Source organism: Miscanthus floridulus, chromosome 11 (assembly GCF_019320115.1).
Source record: "Miscanthus floridulus cultivar M001 chromosome 11, ASM1932011v1, whole genome shotgun sequence".
Lineage (NCBI taxonomy): Eukaryota > Viridiplantae > Streptophyta > Magnoliopsida > Poales > Poaceae > Miscanthus > Miscanthus floridulus.
Window position 1 is genome coordinate 27935163 of NC_089590.1, and position 23190 is coordinate 27958352.

Here is a 23190-nt window from a genome sequence, read left to right on the forward strand (position 1 = left end):
TTCTCTAGACGGCTCTATTCATGACTAGGCTCCTAGTGGAATAGGGTCTGGTTGAGTTGAGCGACGCGCCTGGTTCAGTCTGTCTGAGCGTGCGTAGAAGTGACTGTTGGAGGCTAATGGTCGGAGTTGAATCTGGAAGACACATGGTGTGATCTAGGCAACTGGACTCTGACTGTAGATGGTCCAATAGATGAGGGAGGGTCCAGTCTGGACCCAGCACAGGGAGGATTTGGAGCTATGGCTCTTTTCTCCCTTGGGTTATAAATAGAAGTGGTGGCCGGCCTTGGGCTGGTTGCTGTGCACCCTCATGCCTTCACTACTAGAAATATCATCTTCTCTGACGAATTGAGTTCATCACTGAAGGAGCCAAATTCATCATAATTTCTATTTTATGATGAATTTATGATGAAAAATGGTTCATCATAGAGGTCGCATCACTCTTGCACATCTTTGATGAATCTGACAAAGTCATCATAGAAGTGTCTTGATTTGTGATGAAAAACATATCGTCATAGAACTATTTTGGCATGTGTGCAGGGGGCTACCGCGCTGGTGGGCACTTCTGTTGGAGATGCTTTCCACGTGTACATGCTATAGCCCACGTGTACATGCTATAGCCGGTTGCATTGGAGATGGTTCGGGTACATGTCACCTTCTTATTGCACAACATGGCCATCTCTGGTTCTTGCATGTATTAGGTTCTTACTAGACCACATGTCGGGTCCCTGTTGTTTGACATGTTAGTTTTCTATTGGCACACGTGTCATGTTGCGGTTGGATCACATGTCACTTCTTCATTGGACCATGTGTCATATTTTTATTGGTCCATGTGTCTATTTCTTATTTGACCACATGTCATGGCGCTGTCCATCAATGTTTTGTATTGTTATTCAGCCACGTGGCTTCATGACTTCCTTTCACGTGTCGGATTTTAATAGCCCACATGTCGAGCCCTAGCTATTGTACGTGTCATGCACTATTTGTCCATGTTTCACATTTTTATTTGATCACATGGCCTATCCTAGTTCTACCGCGTGGAGTACAATCAATTCATCATAGAAGTAATTCGAGATCATCACTACTGCATAGATTGACTACATAACTATTTAGCCTGGCAATCAAATAACAACAATTAACATTTCACATGTCAGCAGCGAACCACTAACAGAGTATCACCACATCAAATCAGCATACAAGTCCACACATCACACCAGCACATGAGTCCATGTATTAAACCATAAATGTTCACTGCATCAAGACACGGGAGTTGAAGACTGAGAATTATCAGAAGAGCTGATGCACGTGCATATCTCACAGAGATTGTTGTACTCCTCTTGTTGCTGCTTCTTGTATTCCTCAAGCTCCCTTTTAGTCTTTTCTATCTTCCTCTTTAGTTCATCCACTTGATCAATGAGGGTAGCAAAACTTTCCTATTCAACAGCAAGTTGTTCCTGAAGCATTCTCTTCGGCAATGTCTCTATTCTGGTGGAGCTTGTCTAGATACCAGCATTCTTCAAAAAATGGTTATTGCCGCATCCCTAGGAGGGGGCCTTACCCTGGTAGATGCAAAGGACCTTGCAAACAACATCAGCACTAGTAATTGGTTGCTGCCCATCAACAACAGGTTTTGCTTGCATAGTTTCCTATAAAATTTAATCAGTAAAACATTAGGTTACAGATAGTGTAAGAGGACTTCAGTTGAAAACCCAAGAGATTTATTCATAACAAGTAATGCATAGGTCTTCCTCAGCCTATTGCTGATAGAGATTACATAAGCTTTAGTAGATTTCCATAACACTAGGCTTCTGCTACGTTTCCTTCTTTTATGGCAATGGCTTCCGTAGATTTTAAGGGAAGCAAAAGAAGGTACTTACAACTAGTGCTCTTGCAGCATCGCTCAGACCCTTTTTCCTACTGGTATGGAAGTCCCTAAAGACTTCCACAACATTAATATCTTCATCAGGTGGACCATTTTCTTCTTCAAGTCCATGATCATGTTCTGCTGGCTCTCTCTTGCTCTCCTTCTATTCACATTACACATGAGTTTTGGTTTATATTCATACAAAGGTAAGAGTAACAATAAAACACAACCATCACTTACAAATTTTTGCATATGGAAAACATCAAAGCGAGATCCTGTAGCCTGGTGGTACTTCACTTTTGCATGGTTTCGCTTGTTCTTCTCAGATGTTTTTTATAGCTTCATTTGAGTTAGACTACAGCACAAGTAGACCATAGCAAGACTAGATAGGAAATTGATGGGTTCAGACACATTGTTCTTAGCACTAGACCAAATCTTGATAAGTTCACACCACTGTGCATTGTTCATGGACAAGATAGGAGAGGTCATATGGATCTAATTAGTAGGGACACCATTGAAGTATTTTCTCTTCAACCTGTAGCGTTCCTGCCATACCGCAGACTACATTACATTCTAGCAAGCTTCTTTTGTTTGTGAGTGAGCATCGTTAATGCGCAGCCTTCCCTACACACAGTAGTGTGAATGAAAAGTAAATCTGTTAAAGTTGCTCAAAGCAGAGTTATGTCAAGAGGGGATACCCATACATACATTTAGCCTCTCCACAAAACATTTGCAATAGACGGTGCCGAGCCTCTTCCCCTTGTATTGTTTCCAATGCATCAAAATTGGTATTTCACTCCTAACTACTACACTTTCCTCTGAGGTAAACTTGGCAGCTTGTACTGGATCATGTGGCCTTTTGTTCCCCTCGGCAACATAGATGTGCATCCTCACTCCTCCTAGTGATTTGCTCATTTTGTCAAGCATAATTCCATGAGTTCAAGGCCTCGGCTTCCTTGCTCTTCTTGGTAATGGTACTACATAGTTTTCATACATTTAGATTGTTAGAAAAGTTACATGAATATCAAATAGCTAGTGCAAATTGATTGATAGACATCTGTAAGGTAATACCAACCTAGGCAACTTTCATCGTTCTACAGGTGGGGGAGACGGGAGTTTGCTGGGAGGGCTCCTCTTCAGTAGGGCTATCATCATCTGGCTATGAGGAGTCTCTCTTAGGGCTATGTAGGGTGCTATCTTGACCAATGTCTCCAAGCATTGTGATGGAGAATTATGTTCACCTACTACTGCTACCTCAACCCTTTTGCTAGCGGAAGACCTCCAAGTACAAAATCCATGAGTAGCCTCTTCTGGTGGTGTTGACCTCACTTGCTTGGAGAGCCTTCGCCCTAGACTCATGGCATCACTGCCTTTTGTCTTGCTGGTAGAGCCTCCTCTATGACTTTTTCGACCCAGACACTAAAATTAGAGATACAAACTTAAGCAGCAAGCATGTACAAATTCCATTGCTATCCAAACAGTAAAGCATTGCATGGCTACCTACACCCCTCCCCCTCTGAACTAAATACAAGATAGAACAAGTACCTCAATTGATAGGGGCACTAGCTCATCTTCTAAATCTGAATATGTTTCATCTGTATCATCAAATCTCTCAACTACCTCCCCTAGTTTGGGGATATATTCCAAATCTTCACCGTGTCTACCCTTTGTGCTTAACTTTTTTTTGCCTTTGGAGACATAGGTTTTGGGCCCACGTGTCGTATTCTAAGTTCTTCCATCTTTCTATGATTCCTTGCAATTTGTGCATCATGTGCTCGTTCATAAGCAGTTAGTGGATGTTCATCTAGATTACAAAGGCATTTATTAACTAAAGCTTCTACGGAATGTCAACACAATAGAGCAAGAGTATGCAAATAAGCACCTAACTTTTAACTACAGCTTATATAGAAGTCATTAATCCAATAAAGCACATGTCAGCTATACTCAACTATAGGAAATATGTAACCCCATCGCTATCTACATATCCTTGGTTCAGCCACTATAGTAGAGCACACATCATAAAAGGAATTTGGGTACCTCTTCCTTCATGTTCCCTGGCTTTGCTTTGTCGTCGGCACTGCCATCCTGTCATCACGGTCACAGAGCTGGTGCGGCCGGCGTTGACCAAGGGGTTCTAGATCTGGCTCTAGCTAGGGATCAGATCTAGCTAGTCGTGATAGGTGCTGAGCTAGGTAGGGGATCTAGATTTGGCTTGTACCATCATCAAGGCGGTCCTTCCACCATCAGCTGATCGACCTGCTATCGACGAATCGAAGGGGATCTAGCTCTGGCTAGGGTTTAGAAATGTATGAGAGAGGGTGTGGCTAGAGAGTGGAGAGGGAGTTGAGCTGCTGTTCTGATGGCACCTAGGGTCCATAGTGGGATGGCAGAGGGGGCAGCTTGAGAGTGGAAAAGGAGGCCATGGGACTAGGATTTGGAGCTGGAGGAGAGACAGTGCGGCTGGAGAATGGAGATGGAGGCGGAGACGGCGACTCTTTGCACTTTTATGTGGCCATCACATTACCACAAATGCCCTTGTCTAAAATCGATGGCATGTTAAACCTATTTTCCATGCTGAGGGCAAAAGAAAGAAATCTAATTTTCGGTGCGTGTTGGCAGGAATGCTCGGCGCGGTGCGAAATCAATTTTTTGGGCGGGCATACCGCCCCATCTGCTCAGCAGATACCGAAATTTTGGGAGGCCTTAGTTGTTGCCTTTTTTATTTTTTCATGATATAAATAAACATAAAACTAAAAGTGGATCATAATAAACAATTAAAAGATCCATGAATTTGACACCTAAAAATTACCAAAAAAAGAAAACATAAACCTGCTCACTGCAGCTTATTGCGCTCCAACTGGCAATTTTTTTGTGTGTGTGACTGCATCTGCGGCTGTTTGAACTTAGGCCTATAATTAGGAAGCAAGGGGAAGGCATGCCAAGGGATGGAAAACCCTCTAAAAAAACTAAATGGTTTATTCAAATGATATCCCCATGGATTTCTCATCCTAGAAAAAGTAGTCGTGGATTCTAATGTGCTTTGAGTTTCCAGAGAAGAGAAAAAAAATTAAAGCATCCTCCTCCTAGCTAGCGCTCTTGTGATTCACCGACTCACCAGTACTCTAGATTGTCCTCCTCCACACTAGAGTCGTAGTCGGTGTTGTACTTTCCATTGCTCAAGTATGTCCCCATTGTTTGTGAGCCTTGAGCCGGTCGCTAACGCCGTCTTAAAGAAGGTGAATGTGGATGACAACATCTTGCACGCCCACCTCGACCCTTGATCTATGGGACGTATCAGTAGTACAAGTCATGACTAGGTTTGGTCTATGGGGCGACCATCTATGAAGTCTTATTTGCATGCATGTATGTGTTAACTTTTGTTGAACTTTGTATTAGGTTGGTTAAACTCTGTTGAGCGTTGTGTAGCTCAGGTCCTTTGGTCATTTCGTAAGTGGTTATACTAACAATGTTTGCCCTTTTTAATCGGAGGACGTGGGTGTATAGATGTTGAAATTTTCTAGACCCTAAGACAGTCTGACACTACAAAATATAGACTATCCGGATCACTATGAAATACAGGGGCCATCCAAGTAGTCCATTGACCCGACTACCAGGGGCTAACAACTAGTTCTAATCTATAGAACCCAATAATTAGTTCATGATACAAAAAAGTATGGACTAATAACACAACTAATTGGCTGATTCTTAGTTGGCTATCTTTAGCCATGGCTAACTAGTCACAGTCCATCCAAACAGGGCCTAAGACAGTCCGATACTAAAGAAATCTTGACAGGTCAGATCATAGTTTTGATGAAACAACAAAATACAGATCGTGTCAACTCTTGCACCGTATATGTGGGGTCGTGGGCGCGCAGCCGCACGCGTGTGGGTCATGGGGTGGTCCACTACCCGTGAACTATATAACAACAGAGACAAGGGGCAAGAGGAAGGCTCTCTAGAGCTCCTGCTTTAGTTCCATCCCAAAGCTTTTGTCCTCCACCCTACTATTAGGCATCTTTGTTCTTCATTTTTTTGCATATTGTTTTCTTTTTTACACAGATCATGGATAACTATGATCATTCTTGGGACATGTCTCACTATGTCTTCCACGAGCTTCGTGTTTGCCATGGCCTACAAACAAGGGTTGTAGTGCTTGTAGTGCATTCTAACTTTTACAGTAGGTGGTACATTGCTTCTGTAGTTGTTTATCATGTTCTTGGCCATCGAAACTACAGTCTTGCTGAGGATCATCTAGGACCCTATGTGTTTGTTGTGGTTCATTCAAATGCAAATCTCCATACTATGTTTTCATACCGCTATGAGTTCCGTGGTGCAAAAGTATTGTCTCATCATATCCGTTATCTTACAATCCGTCCGAATGATCCAGAGATTGGTGAAGTTCATGCAGTTCCTTTCAACTGAGCAGTAGCAACATGGTCAATTGATGTTAACATTTAGTATCTATGGCATTAGAGATATGCCCTTGGTCTTTGTTTCTAAAATAGGTGTGATGTTCAAGTATCTCGTAACATTGATGTTCTGATTTGTATTTTCAATGTTCACTGGAGACAATTGTGATGTTCTTTAGTTTATCTTGTTGTAATAATATCCATGTAAATGGACTTTTGTTGAACTTAGTATTAGGTGGGTTAAACTCTATTGACCAAATATATATAGACAAGTACAATATTGATGAAATGACATTTACGTATTTCTTATAAATCGTATGCACGCCTCATAGTCTGAGTCGTGTAAATTTGACCAGCCCAGACATTTTACTTTGATACTAACCTGTGACTAGAACTTTTGCTAGATCGGCTATGCTACAAAGAATAGCTGCACCGACTGTGGCTACATGCATGAAGTACTAGTAAGGTAGTTGGATTTGAAGTAGCATCTTCAGCCACAGCCGAGCGAGTGCAGACGATCAGGACCTATGAAACCATGTAGCCATCTCTAGCTAGCTGCTGCTCTACAAAACCAAGCAAGAGAAATTGCTTACAGAAGCAAGAGCAACTCGTCTTCACTCTTTAGTTTGCCAGTGAATGCTTGGAGTGAAATAACTACAGAGGCTTTCCTCATGCATTCAATTCATTCATTGCAACCACGCAAGGGTTGCTTTGTGCCTTAGTTTGTTGAACCAAACACGTATCAGTAGTACTAGTAGTCATAAGTGGCTTTGATGTTGCAAGAACCAAACACGTATCAATAGTCTTTGATAAAATTTGTTGAACTTGCAAGAACCATGCAGCAAGGAGTTCATCTCAACAAGTATCGCCTTAGATCTAATGCACAACAGATGAGACATAGCTATTGAATTTAACTACGGACGCAAGATAGTCTGGCTGTTGTATATTGGATCTCATAGGACACAATATAAAGGGTCATCAGTTTTGAATGTCGTAGCAACCAGTCTGCCCCTTGATTGTTGTGAGTACTTGGATTGGAGTAAAAAAAGTAAAGAAAAGACCCATCACAACCGCACCAGGCATTCAAGTCTCAAGTGTGTCATAGTGGTCAAAAGCTCCTTTTCTTGATTCCTTCTTGTGTCTAGCTTTCCTACCGTATTCACTTCACTCTCATCAACCATGCAAGGTCTATAAGAATGGAGCGTCCCCCTTTCCCTCATCTGATAGCATTGCATCAATCTGCTTGCTCCCCCCTTCCCTCACCCGTCTGCATTTTCCCAATCGCGTTCCCTGGTGGTTTTAGGATCTAGATAAAGGTAATGTGCTTCATATCAAACCATACTATTTGTATGAACTTATTATTGTGTCTGCTAACGTCAATGCTCCCCCCTTTCCTCGATTGTCATTTGTTCTAACTGAAATCATGTTTACAAATGGCAACTACTTACCATACCACGGATGTGTACTCTACAACAAACGATGTGTTTTGGTAACTAGGTATGGAGCCAGGAGAACAGAACAGGTTGCTTGTGACTTGGGGGCGTCGTGTACATGAACGAGCCGCGTGATGCCTAATTGTTGAAGCTACTATTCGTGCGGTTGTTGGGCAACAACCCATTACCAGAGTTGTTGAAGACCATGATTCTAGAGAAATCTTTGTGCTTTGTAGCACTATTGTGGATGCCCATTGGCTCTCTAACTATAGTGTTGATGTTAGTGAAGACTGCATCATTTTGAAGATGGTTCACCGTCTCAACTTGATCGAAAGTCCTTTTGACCTCAACTATCTCAACAAGACCAAACCGATTCAACGACATTGAGATTTTGTGTGCTCTGGGTACTGTTCATTGTCCTATATCAGAAGTACTAGTAGTAGTAGTAGTAGCCATGACTAGCTTTGATCTGTGGGATAGCATAAAGTCATGTAGTGTATGTGTTGAGCTCATGTAGTAGGAACCCTTGCTAATATAGTATGTTGTGTTATTTGCATGTCTATGTCAAACTTTGTTAAACTTGCTAGAACCTTGAACAGAGGAGCAAGTCTAGCCTTAGTCTAATGCAAAAAAGAAGAGCCATTGGTGTTGAAATGTTACTAAACAAGCAAAAAAGTCTGCCTACTATTTTTTTGAATGCCTCGGATAGTGAAGATGCTGTAGTGGATGAAGTTTTCTCAGTTGGTTTCTATTTGTTTTTTTGTTGCCTTGGGTGTCTGACCTGATGGGATGAGGTCATGTATTTTATACGTTGAGCACATTTACGAGAAGGAAACCACATGTTCCTTGTGGCTTAGATTTGTAGAGGGAATGGGAGAGCTCCGCGAAGGTAGGAAATAAAACAAGCGGAGTTGTGGATGAGATCACAGTGGTTTGAGCGATGGAGCGGAGATTTACTCAAAGATTTTGAATTTTGACCAAATATATATAGAGGAGTATGATGCATAATAAGTATTTTATACAACATAAAACAATGAGCTTAATCAATAATCCTCTTTGGTGAAGTGTGAGAGGAATCTTTGCACTGCCAGGTCAAGATACATAGATAAATCTCATCGGCACATCAGGCAGGTGGATCTCCAATCGAACCACTTGGGGATGCACTTGTAGTGGAATGCGTGGCCATAGCTAGCCATAGGATTAGATGTTTCTTCCTCCAGGCAGATGTTGTAGTCCTGACACCCCACTGGTGCCGCCTCTACCTCCGTGCAGAGCATCAAGAGCACCTCAGACATGATGAACTTCAACTGTTCATCGACCCAAAGCTTGGTGATGCACTTGCGGTGGAATACGTGGGCGATGCAGCCATCCCAGCATGCCTCGTGCACCAGGGCCATGAGTTTAGGAATGATAGGCTCAGGAAGGATGTCCTCCCACTGCTCATCGGTGAGGTTGAGTTGCTGCAGCCATGTGAATGTCCTCATCAAGCCATGGAGGACAACATAGACACCTTCCTGGTCGCTGGGGATGCCCACAGCTTGATTCGCCTTCAAGATCCTAGTGGCGCTGCCTCCTTCATACAGGAGGTACACTAGCTACCAGTGACCGCTGGCTTTGAGGGTCTTGGTCACTGTGCATTCTAGGGTCATAGAGAACGATGCTTCAAGGACGCTCCTGCTAGATGGATCCTTGATGGTGAAGATATTCTTTGACGTCGTTCTACACTTGATGCGGTGTTTGAAAGTGGAAAACTAGGCAGCAGGATCTTCAATGGAGCTCATGGCGATGGCTACTCTATGGGTCTAGTGTCTTAGTTTGTAGCTATGATTTGAATTGGTTTGGAGTTGGAGCATGGATGATTTGAAGGGAACGTGGTGTTAAATAGCTACAAGATGAATGGGGGGATAGTTACGAGATGGAATTTGAAGTGAATCGCTTCAAATGTAGAGGACCTTAGACAGCTTCTAGTAAATGTCATCCTAGATTCCAGGGGTTGGTCGAACAGTTTCCAATACTAGACGTGTTGGGAATATTCTAGTAGAATGTGAGATGTGTCCGTCCTGGTTAGATTTACAATGCTTGGACTTTCTTGCATGTGCTGTATAATTTGAGTAGCTATGTGGCTCCTCCGTTAGGCATTACATCGATGTGAGACTTGATAAGATGAATTATGTTATGCATGTTTACCATACTACATATCAGAAAGAGAACCGCACCAGGGATTCAAGTCTCAAGCATGTCATGGTGGTCAAAACCTCCTTTTCTCAAGTATGAAGTCATGTTAATCATCTGTAGTTAGAACTATTATGTATTGGTAGTAGTTGGATGACATTGAGTAGTGGGATTGCACTACTCTCCTCTTATTTGCATGTATTAGATAAAATTTGTTGAACTTGCAAGAACCATGCAACGACAAGTTCATATGAGCAAGTCTCATTTTTCCTCATTTTCTTGTGATGCTTGTTACTGTGTCATTTACAGTTTTAAGTTTAGGCCCTATTTTTAAGTCTGGGTCAGCGCGTAGGATTGTCCGGCCGCTGAGAAACAACACATGCTAGACATTAGTGCACCATGCAATGTGACATACATCGAATGGGACTTTGTTTACTCCTCTACTAATTTTCCAAGAATAAGGGAACATGGAGCCCCTGAACAAGCACCTCGCAAACTTGAAGCACCCCTAATCGACTATGGAGCCCCTAAATAGGAGAGAACCAAATGATTATAGATCTTCTATTAACACAAGATTTGCTATGATTCACTTTCCCGAGACACGTTTACATGGATGCTTGGAACACGAGCAAGGCACTATTTGGTTCCTTGAGAAAGAACCGTCGCATTGGATGATTCACTTCCCCGAGACACGTTTACACGGTATACGCGATGCTTCAAGAACGCGGAGTCTCTGCCTACATAAACCGTCGGCCCTATTTCCCCAGCGCTCTCTGCCTTGTCGTAGTCATGCCTTCATACTCTGCTCCGATGCCGCATCCATCGTCGTTCGTCATGCATAAGCTCTGACTCTGCTTCTTCCTCGGCTACATTGTGATGGATCGGCTCTCGGTGGAGTTGGCCACGGACATCATTGGCCAAGTCGCTGAACAGTCATATGCCCCCAAGGACAATCTTACCAGCCTACAGGCAACCTACTCGTTCATGCACAGGGTGTGCAGCACCACCAAAGTTGGCCGATGCATACCACTATGCTCGGTGCTACAACGTCAAGATTTCTAGGAGCGCCACTACTACTACGGTGACTATCACGCCCTACTCACCACTAGGCTGGCCAGCGTGGGCAACCTGGAGGCCTACTTCCTCACTGGCTTACATCCTGTCTTCATGGAAACCTGTAGGTCATTGATGCCACTGATTGAATGGCTTGAGCACTCCACCAAGGCAGGCCATAAAATTGGTATGTACATCTTCGCTATCGTGCTCTATAGGTCTAATACCAGCGGCAGCAATGATGACATTGCCTGGTGCCTATCGAGGGAGCTTGAAGGTGCTGATGAAGCAGGGCCAGCTGCACTGCCATGGAAGAACCAGACCTATATGTGGTGCCACAAACACGTGTACTGGAGGTTGCAGGACATGGTGCCATAGCATGTAGAGCCCATTCTTTGCCCTGTTCTTCCCTAGAACGGGCATTGCACAAGCGACGGTTGCGGCTAGCCTGTCGATTTAAAGAATGGGACTTGTGGGCTAGGTTTTGCAGCAAGGAGTGTTGGATCACGGGAGTGCTATAAGTTATTCACATCAGCGTGGTAGATTAATTCTAAATTAGTGCATGTTAAGTTGTGTTAATCATCTTTGTATATATATATCTGGTTGGTGACTTTATTTTAATTTGGCAACAACATCAACTATATATGTATCTTGTTGTTCAAAGTCTGCTAGTGCTGATCATATTTTTTCCGTATGAACATACACCCCTGCACGCGTAATAAAGTTGAGCCTCTGTACATTTGAACAGTATACTTCGTAGTTTTTCCTCTTTTTCCTATGATGCTTGTTGCCGTGTCGTTTACAATTTTAAGTTTGACTAACTTTATAGGAAATAGTAACAACATCTATGACATAAAAGATCACACTAATTTGAACATAATCTTATCTAATTCATGCGAATGCAATCACACGAGTACAATCCAAAACATCACAAAAGATCTCGTCGAATCATGCAAATAGAACAACATTTTATACCAAACCTGACAATGAGCTTAATCAAGAATCTTGATACATGAAGTACCACCCTGTGTTTACATAAAGCCTGTATACTTCACAGCATAGAGAAGGTCTGCCCTATGTATACATAAAGCCTAGCCTCGCTCCCATTGTATGATTCCACCTTGCATTGCGCAAAAAACCCTTGCCTCGGCTCGCAAAGACCTGAGCTCCGCCTCCCCGTCATTTGCCACTAATGTCATGCCCATGAAGCGCTACTCAATGAAGAGTTGCCTGACTCCAGTCCCCACTTCCTCTAGTGTACTGGCTCTCCCTGTTTCGGAGGAGGTGGGGCTGATGGTGCACCCTGCTTCGGTGTTAGCGGAGGCGACATTGATGTCCAGTCGTGGGAGACCGGTGTTCCCGTCGTGCTCTCGCCCGCCATCTCCTAGACTGCCATTGCTCTCCCCATCGCCCTCAACTAGAAGATTGCCCAGCATCGCACGCTAGCGATGAACCACAGCTAGATCACTGATGGGGCAGCCACCAGCGATTCCGTGCTATGCGGCGCTGGTTAGATTGGTTAATTGTTTGCCTTCTAAATATGATCGCTCTCCCCCTTATCATCTGGTCTTGAACTTGTCTTGCATTGTGCAGCGATTCCTCCATGGCGGCGCCGCCCCCGATCATGGGGCTTCCCCTGGTGGTGCTAGAGAGTCGTCCTATCATCGTTCGCCGCCACCGAGCCTGTCTGTCCCCGCATAGTCCTCTGGTTCTGAAGTGGGTGAATCTTTAGGCAACGAAAAATATCATAAGTTATTGAAGCATTACCACGAGGTCCGAGCGTTGTTGTGTGCATCTAGGCTACACGCTGACATGCTGCTCGGTGACGTGATGGCAACGTGCACCGCACTTATCGTGGCCCAACAGGAAGCCACCTAGGCGTGAGAAGACAAGGTGGCTGTGGTGTCCGAAGCTATTCATCAAGTGGCTGCCATGGCGCTGGCCGCTGCCCAGCTTTAGTTTGGTGAGGCGGTGAATGTCCGGGTGGTGGAGCAGGGTTTTTCACAAGGATCAGATGACAATGAGATCGATGATCTCATCGAGAGCCTCCGACCAGCCGCCAACGACATCTTAGCGAAGCTGAACATGGAGCAAATCCTGCACGCCTGCCTGGACCCTTGATCTATGGGATGTATCAGTAGTACTAGTAGTCATGACTAGGTTTGATCTGTGCGACGCCCTTGTAAATATGTGAACTCTTATTTGCATGTATGTGTGAACTTTTGTTGCACTTTGTATTAGGTGGGTTAAACTCAGTTGAGCATGGTCTAGCCCCTATTGGTTACTTTTCACTGTAGATTTCTTTCTGCAGGAGTTCATACGAGCAAGTCTTGTTTTTCCTTATTTTCCTATGATGCCTGTTACTGTGTCATTTACAATTTTAAGTTTGGACCCCATTTTTAAATCTGGGTCGGCACGCAGAATTGTCCGGCCGCTGAGAAACAACACGGGCCGGACTTTAGTGCACCATGCAACGTGACATATATCAAATGGACTTTGTTTACTCCTCTACTAATTTTCCAAGAATAAGGGAACATAGGGAAGGTAGTAAGGTCTGCTGATGAACTCTGGCAGGATGCTACGTCTACCATACAGATAGGTATGGACTAATAACACAACTAATTGGCTAATTATTAGAAACTCTTGGAGATTGCCTTCTTTATTCCTTTCAATACTTTATTAGGAGTTGTAAAAGTTCATGTTTTTGGGAAGAAAATATTGGGTACTCTTGGAGATGCTCTAAGCACCCAATCTTGAAGAACGAGCACCTAGCAAACCTGAAGCACCCCTAATCGAGTATGGAGCCCCAGAACAGGAGAGAACCAGATGATTACAGATCTTCTGTTAACACAAGATCTGTAAGAAGATCTATAATCATCAAGGTCAATCTCTTGTTCAATGGAAGCACCTCGCAAAGGATGGAAAAGGAGCACCTCACAAAACTTGCACCAACATCTTAGTGAGGTGCTTTATATTCCATAATCTTGCTACCTCTAAGGATCGAGGGATGCAGATCTACATCTCGATGCTCAAATGCAACAAGATTATGAAATCTAAAGCACCCAATCTTGAAGGCCTTCTCCAAACACTAGCATCCCTATGAGGTGCTTTATCTCCATCTTGAACCTCTCACGGGCTCTAGGCCATGAGAGGTGCAAGGAGGAAGACAAAGCACCTCTAGGCGATGAAGAAAGATGATTGCCTCACGAGTGTGTGGATTCAAGATTATGTGGATTGAGCCCAACAGGTGCATCCAGACCTGGGTTAAATAGGTCAGTCGAAGATGGAGAAGTACAAGTAATGGTGATGCAAGTAGTTGGGAATGAACTCACGGTGACTTTATCGTTGATAGACCAAATATGACAGAGCCAGACACATCTCACTCTTCACTCTTCAGTCTACCCCTTGACTGCTGTGACAACTTGGATTGGAATCAAGTAAGTACAGAAAAGACCTATCACAACTGCACCAGGCATTCAAGTCACAAGCATGTTAGAAGCTCTTTTTCTCAATTCACTTCTTGTGTCTAGCTTTCCTGCTGCATTCACTTCACTTTAATATTTTACTGTGCTCATAAGAAAGTCTGATGCAACACATTTCATCTCGTCGGACACTATACAGTATAGAGCTATGAGTAAAACTATTGCCTACAGAGTGCGCTCGATCAATTTGTATTAGTTGTAGTAGTAGTCATGAGTGGCTTTGATCTATGTTGGACCCAACTCATCATATTTTTGTGTATTTGATAAGATTTGTTGAACTTGCAAGAACCATGCATCAAAGATTATTTTTATTCAAAATTTTTATACTTCACAGGATCACAAAAGGTCTAGCCTTCTGAAATCTTGACTACCCGAACAACGTGCTCCTGCATTCCCGCGTAGGAGCGCATGCATGGGTGGCATCAACAGCTTGTTATAGTAGGGGACATCACCCTCTAGCCCATCACATTGATGTGATGGGGCAAAGCCCCACCACCCACCCAAGCAAACATCTCAATCATGCGATGGTCGAGGACCCCAAACTATAGCAGCAGAGACAAGGGCGAGAGGGAAGGTTATACACCTATTGCCTTCTCTCTCTAGAGCTCCTGAAACTTAATTTGCTAAACATTCATGAGTGCCTTTGATCTTTGTTAAAGCCAACTTGCGTCTTTAATAAAATTTGTTGAACTTGAAAGAACCAAGCAGTGAGGAGTACATCTGAACAAGCCTCGCCTCAATCTAATACAGAACGGAGGAGCCAAAGCTGTTGACTTTTACTACGAACGCAAGAAAGTCCGGCCACTGCGTATTTGATCTCATAGGATAGTAGAGTGTCGTAGCAATCAGTCTACCCCTCCACTACCGTGACTGCTTGGATTGGAGTGAAATAAGTATAGAAAAGACCTATCACAACCGCACCAGGCATTCGAGTCTCTAGCGTGTCATGGTGGTCAAAAGCTCTTTTTCTCAATTCACTTCTTGTGTCCAGCTTTCCTACCGCATTCGCTTCATTCTCATATTTTACTGCGCTTGCAAGAAAGTCCGAATGTTGCACATTTGATCTCATCGGACACTATACAGTACATAGCTCCTCCGTTAGGCAATACATTGACATGAGACTTGATTGGATGAATTCTGTTATGCATTTTTACCATACTACAGATCAGAAAAGAGTACCAGAAAGAAACCTACAGGCAAAACCAACCAACAGGGGCTATAAAACTTCTACCAATTGACCAAAGGACCTGATCTACACCATGCTCAACAGAGTTTAACTCACTTAATACAAAGTTCAACAAAAGTAAACACAGACATGCAAATCAGACTTCACAAATCAAAACCTCTGTACATTTGAACACGTCTGACATAAAATGCAAGGGAAGATACATAATAAGGAAGAGTAACAATATAAGCAACATGTACTCCATCCATACTCCCAACATAAGGAAGATACATCAAATGCAACGTGAGATACATCAAATGGAAATTTATTTACTTCTCTACTCGTCATTGGTATCACTATCCTTGTCCTCATCCTCGTCATTGGTATCAACGTTGTCGTCCTCCTCCTCTATAACCATGAGGCCCTTTTGCTCATCAGCGGTGATGCAGTTGGCCACCTGCTCAGCATTGACACGAATTAGGTTGTGCTAGTGCTTCTCGGTGTTGTGGGTGGTGCTGATTCCCTACATCATGATACTAGTGTCAAAGCCATCTATCTGGCTTTGGTAGTAGGTGAGGATGTACTCCACATTGTCCACGTGATTCTTGTTTAGGTAGGCTAGTAGTTCTTCCAGGACATCGGTGAGTTGGTGAAAAATGAAGATGTAACTGCTCACCTTTCCTCCTAAGGTGGGTTGAGGGTGCCTAGATCGGTGTTTTGTAGCACATGCCTGATCTTCAAGAAAGCCTTACTCATGATGCCAATGACCCAATGGTCTCTATCTCCAAAGGGATCCATCGGAGCTTCATCTTGATTGACCATGGGCACAACGTCATCCTCCTTCACCATGGGCACGGCATCATCCCCCTCCCATGCACACTTTGCAAAAGGCTCGCCCTTCACCATGGTGGTGGCTAATAGTGAAGTAGGCTTGGAGAAGGCAACTGCACATTCCTGGCAATTTTAGATCTGCAGTGGGAATGGGAGGGCTCGGGGAAGGAAGGAAAACAAGCAGAGTTGCAGAAGAGATCATGGCGGTTAATATATCACTACTACAGAGGAGACATTGGTGCTTTTTTGGAATAAAGAGGAGCCATTGGTGTTGAAATGTTACTGCACACGTAAGAAAGTTCATCTTCTATAGGTTTGAACGCGTCTGACACACTGCACAGACCTTAGCTTACATAACAAACAAGTTAAAGTTGCTGCAAAATAATGACAACATCCATCCAAGAGGAAATTAACATGTCCATAGACATTCAAACAACATTGATCCATTTAAACATATCATGACAGAGAGATACATCAAATGCAGCTTTATTTACTACATTGCTAATGACTCTTACTCCGAGAACAACGGAACATAGGGAAGATAGTAAGGTCTGCCGATGATTTCTGGCAGGATGTCATGTCTACCATATAGAATGTAATGTGTAGGGATGACATGAACTTTTATGTTGTCCATGTTATATGTGATGATGACTCTTTCCACCCCAACCCTAACAAAGAAAATCAAATTCCATTCTAGGTGAACTATAACCGCTGTGTAGCATGACTCAAAATCAAAGTAACCTATTTGTTTCTTAGTCTTTCCAAACAACTTATGCAGGCTGATAGTATGCTTCAATGTCCATTTATTATTAGTACCATAGTCTTCAAGGATCTAGATTGAAAGCTTGGACATAATGCGACCACCAATAGTGCATTGACACAAGTGACCCTGAGCTTGATGGATGGAGCATGAAAAAACACGCAACCTATTAGGAATTTTCCTCCATGCCTTTCCCTCCATATTGTTGGTGCTTCTTAGCATAAGCAAGAAAGTCCGCAAGCGCACAGAAGTACCATTGTAGCACTTCACCTAGAAGTATTTAGGGTATTGTATTTTCTCAAAGGAACGGAGGCATAAGTAGTCTCTTAGCTAGTTTACCTAGGAGAACAAGATGAAGGGTAACTTGGGTACTGACGTTCTTCTAAAGGTAGAAACCTTAAGTAAAGATAACTTTGCTACTATAGACTCACTTCGGGAACTGGATCACACCTGGTCTGCCAAGCGACGTCGGCCTGTAGCTCTATGCGTATCCAAACATGGGGGATTATAAAGGACAGAGAGGGCTATCACCACCAGCCCACCTACCCCTCAACCTTGGGCTACGAGGCAAACGAAGGTAACGTGTAGCTTAGACACCACGTCTATACTAACCGTAACTACTCTCACGTTGGTCAGCAACTTCCGTCTTCATCAGGAGTCCTCTACTAGAGCACCCATCATGAGGATGGACGATGAACCCACAAGTAAGTAGTAACAATGATAACTTTTACTTAAGGGATCAAACCAAAAGATGAACACAAATGTCTTACTCCAAGTAGCACGATGTTTGTAGAGGTGCAAGTGTAGAGGGGAGCTGACAAATCCAGCACTCTGTCCACCCGATGTACAAGGCTCGCTGAGTACAAGAAGTAGAGGGCACCTTGACTCTGCTATTCCACTAACTCTTTCCCTCTCTCACTCCCAAACTAGTCTAGCTAGAAGCTAATGGAAATGTGTGTAACCCTCTTCTTCTTCTCCAAATGTGTATGATGCTCCATGGAATAAGGAGGGGGTCTTCTTATATAGGCTTGGAAGAGGTTGGTTTGCTCATATTTTAGGAAAGTACCACATGCAATCGCCTCCCCCAGCATTGAATGCACCGCCTGAGCAAGGTGGGGCCGAGCAGAGCTGGGGGCGGTGCGCCTGCACCATGGGTGCAGCCACACCCTGGGCCAGCCCACTATCCATCGCCTTGCTCTAGTGGGTTGCTGTCTAGGCCTAGATGGCTCCTATGCTCTAGTGGGTTGGGCTTTTGCATGTTTTGCTTGAATACGCCTTCTTGATTGCGCATTCTGGTGAATTTTCATACTTGTGCCTGCAAAACATGTATATACCAAAACTCATGGAAAATATGAGTTGTAAACCCTAATTCTAGGTTTTGGTCTTCATATTTGTTTTATTTTGTTAAAATGTTGGCGGTAGAAATGTGAGTTAAGAACCGCCAACAAGCTCCCCCACACTTAGTCCTTTGCTCGTCCTCAAGTAAAGTTCTAAGGACTAAGCGGGTTCATCTCCTTGATTTGAAAATCTGCATACAGGTTATTCCAAGCTTCACCTGAACCTATGAACTTCCAATGTCTACCAAAATATCTTGGTAATTGAAAATGGAATAGCTTGGATTCAAATCTTCTTACTCTTTCCCTGCTTAGAAACATGGGTTTTTGTATGATTTTGAAAACATAAAAAATAGCTTTTGTTCCTTGAATGATTCTCTCGAGTCACTCAAAGTTTGTAAGTGGTTCCTCACCAAGGCTTATTTTGAAGTTTTGCCTTCTCTTTTGATCATCCTACTTCTAATAAGCTTATATGGAGTTTTTAGGTAGGAATGAAAATTTATGAGGCGCTCTTACCTTGCATTTGTTGTAAAGTTAAATCCTGGACCACTCCGAAGAGAAGCATCATACTCTTAAATCAAAACAGTGCAAGTGTGCGGAATATTTGGTGGAAATATACTCCTCTATTGGATATGATCTCTTTTTCTAGCTTTTATTTTGAGACATGGCTAGCTTATTTTCTCTTTATGAGCCTTCATGTGATCATCATTTTTTAAAATACTTTTAGGACCTTCATTGTGTCCCTCTCTTTTTTTTCTATACTTTGGGACCTTCATGTGTCCCATTCTTTTTCAGCCTTTTTGCATAGCATTGCTGTCTCTTTCTAGAAATATGTTAGAGAGATCATATTTTAAAGCATGGAGTATTTATTTTGGTGGTGATGAAAACATGTTTTAGCGTATTCCTAGTGTAGGAATAGTTGTTTATTTGTCGCGTGTACGTGAGTTTTGATCTTGTGAGCATGAAGCATCTCTCAACGGGGTCACAAAACTTGACCAAACTTAACACAAAGTAAGAGGCATATATGGAAGTTTTTGTCATGTAAGATCATATATGGCCTTGGTAGGTATTTAAATGTCATTCAAGGAACATGCTATTTGAATTTTTGTTTTGTAAAATAAATCCCAAGTACTTTGCAAGAATTAAGCAAGAGTCATGTCATCCTACTATATCTCGTTCGTCAATTACTTAGATAAAATGGGTTCCCTACTAATAAGTGTTCACAAGTTGCTAGGAATTTTAGCAAGAAATAAAAAGTATGCAAACTTCTTAATCACAGGAAGACATGGAGATGGAGCATAGTCACTTTGATTCATTTTAAAATTTATTCAATTTTAAAGCTTCTTTATTATAGTATGGAGTGAGAGAGAGAGAGAGTTGCACAAACCGAGTTTGAATTGGACCACCTTTGGTGCAACTGAGTCGGAGGTGAGTGTGGCTCTTCCCCCACACTTGTTTTCATACCTGTTCTTATTATGATAACAAAAAGAAAAGAAAACAAGTACAACAAATATTTCTAATAATAAAAGCTTTATTCAATTATAAAATGTAGACGCATTACATGATGGAATTCAAATATGATAGGAATGAAAACTTGAAAGGAAATGATGCGCCTAATTTATTCTTACAACGGGTAGTGGCCTAGAGAGGTTGGTTAAGCGCATGCTCTACTCCTGCGGCTTTTGCTACCCTAGCAACTTTTTCTCCAAAGCCGCGGCGAAGCTCATTGATCTCATCGCTGAGTTTTTTTTATTTTTAGAACACTCTCGGCAATACGATCATTGGCCTTCCTAATACTTTCGTGCAGGCTTCTGTTGCTAGTACTAAGTGAGGCGAGCGTAGGACCCTTGGATGGTTGCTCATCCTCACTTTCACTAAAAAATCCTGCAGGCTGCCCTCTAATTTGAGGCTTAATCATCATCTTGATCCTAAGGGGCGCGCCGGAGGATTCTGACCCTTTTCCTAATGAAGCTGGCTTGCTTTCCATCTTTTTGGCCGGTTTGCGCATGAGCACCTTTCCATACCCTCCTTCGGGTTTATGCATACCTACCACAGATTAGGAGAGACTAGGCCTAGCGGTTTGAAAGGACAAACTAGAGCGGGAGACCGTATTGCCCGAAGGTGTTACAACAGAGCGCTTGCTAGGTTCGCTAACTTCAGGTGCCTTCCGCTTGAGGCCGATTGTGTTGGTGGTAGGTCATGTGGGCGCCGTCTTCTTCTCCTTAGCGCCTCCTTGGGGTGCCTTGGAACGCGCTTTGGTCTTGAGGCTCAAACCACCGCTCATGGCAAAACATGGTGTTGGCATGATAGCGAGTGGTGCCTTGGTGATGAGCCTTGCTTCCTCCCTCCCATAGGAGCTCTCAGGCTCTAAGTCGATGGATAGTGGCACTTCATCAAGGTTGTAGGTGGAGCTGGAGGCTGTGTACAAAGCGAGGGCATGGCTGGCCATTTGCTGAGCTATTAGGACATGAGTGCTAAGTGGAGGGAGAGAAGAAAGCTTGGAGCTTGGTGTGAGGAGAGGAGAGGCTATGGAGTAGCTTATATAGGAGCTCAGCCCTCTATCTCAATGGAAACAAACCAAGCACCATCATGGCTATGATACACCGAGGATCAAGAAGATGCACGCAAAGATTAGGGGCCAACAGAGCTAGGGTTGGTGTGACCGCACCATGGGTGCGCCCACACCCATAGGTGCTCCTCCTAGCCTAGGATTTCATCAGGGTGCACATGCATACGTGGGGATCCTAGTGATGCTAGTGTCGGATTATGATTCAATAGGATCACAGCGTGATAAAGCAAAGATGCACTAGATCAAGTTTAATCAAGGGTATTCAAAATTCAAATTTCACATGATCTTGTAATTAAGAGTGGAATATCATGTGATCAACATGTATCAAGCAAGATTGAGCAAGAATCATGGTTTGTCTAGTGAGGGCATAAAGGTCTTTTCACCATGATGACTTGCTTAAGAAGATAAAGCAAATTTTTATATTTTAAGTAAATGAAAGAATATGTTAGTAAATTAATTTTTAATTTTTCATAAGTTTTGAATAAATTTATCAAAAGCTATTAAATCTATTCTATCTAATTCTTGGTTAAAGTCAATGTTATGAGAAGGCTCAAGGAAAATTTTCAAATGTTGACCGTTGACTTTAAATATGTTATCATCATCGTCCTGGATGGTGATCGCACCGTGTGGTGAAGTGTTGGTGACGGTGTACGGTCCTTGCCATTTGCTTCACAATTTTCCTTCACCGAATAGTTTGACCTTTGAATTGAAGAGCAAGACCTTGTCTCCTTGCTTAAATTCTTTGAGCTTGATTCGGTGATCGTGCCATCTTTTGGTTTTTTCCTTATAAAGCTTTGCACTGTGGTACACCTTCTCTCACCATTCTTCTAGCTCGGCTATTTGTTTTTGTCTATTTTTGCCGGCTAGCTTCACATCCATATTCTAGCTTTTGGTTGCCCAGTGAGCTCGATGTTCAAGTTTAATAGGCAAGTGGCAACTTTTTCCATAGACCAGCTGGTATGGTGACATGCTGATGAGGGTTTGTAAGCTATCCAGTATTCCTAGAGTGCATCAGGAAGCTTGTTCTTCCATCCTTTTCACATCTCATTGACCATTTTCTGTAAGATGTTTTTGATTTGTTTATTTGAGGTCTCAGCTTGGCCACTGGTCTGAGGATGGTATGGAGTGGCAATATTGTGCTTGGCTCCTAGCTCTCTCAGGAATGCTCTGAATGTCTTGTCTATGAAGTCAGATCCCCCATCGCTTATCACCATCCTTGGTGTTCCAAAGCGGGGGAAGATCACTTCATGAAACATCTTCCTTACATGCTTGGTGTCAGTAGCTCGGCAGGGTAGTGCTTCCACCCATTTCAACACGTAGTCAACAATGATGATGATGTACTCACAATCTTGGGACTTTTGGAACAGCCCCATGAAGTCAATGCCCCATACATCAAATATTTCTATTTGAAGGGTTACTGTAGGGGCATTGTGTTGCGAGAGTTGATGCTTCCTTGGAATTGGCACTTTTGACACCTTCGAATGAACTCCTTGGTATCCTCGTACATCGTTGGCCAGAAGAACCCATATTGCCAGACTTTGGCTTGTGTGCGGAATACTCCATAATGGCCTTCGTATGGTGCTGCATGGCATCTTTCAATGATTTGTAGTCCCTCTGCTGTTGGCACGCATCTTCTCAGTAGGCCATTCGAATAGACCCGGTACAGATACGGATCATCCCAAAGGTGACGTCGACTTTTGACATGTAATTTTCTTCTATTTTTGCCCGGTGGTACATAGCCTAAAACCATGTAATTTACAATGTTTGCATACCACGGGTTGGAGTCCGTCACCTTGAGTAGCATGTTGTCGCGTAAGAAGTCGTTAATTGGTAGTTCTTGCATGTTAGTGACCTGCATATGCGACAAATTATCTGCAACTGTATTCTCTACTCCCTTTTTATCTTTTATTTTAAGGTCAAATTCTTGGAGTAAGAGAATCCACCTTATTAATCTAGGTTTAGTGTCTTTCTTAGTGAGTAAATATTTTAGTGCAGCATGATTAGTATAAATGATAACTTTTGCACCCACTAAGTAAGACCTAAACTTGTCGATAGCAAAAACGATTGCTAAGAGCTCTTTTTCTGTGGTAGCGTAGTTAAGCTGTGCTCCTATCAGCATTT

The 23190-nt window shown here is 43.0% G+C and overlaps 1 protein-coding gene across 1 annotated transcript; it reads right to left on the minus strand.

Moving 5' to 3' along the window:
- Positions 1-8815: 8815 nt before the first annotated feature.
- LOC136491733 (uncharacterized) lies at positions 8816-9187 on the minus strand. The gene has a single exon (XM_066487985.1). It carries the CDS (start codon positions 9185-9187, stop codon positions 8816-8818), a length of 372 nt encoding a protein of 123 aa, XP_066344082.1.
- Between the last annotated feature and the right edge of the window lie 14003 nt (positions 9188-23190).

Bases quoted from the DNA above. Each gene is read 5' to 3' on its own strand.
- LOC136491733 (XM_066487985.1), bottom strand. From the start codon at position 9,187: ATGAGGACATTCACATGGCTGCAGCAACTCAACCTCACCGATGAGCAG.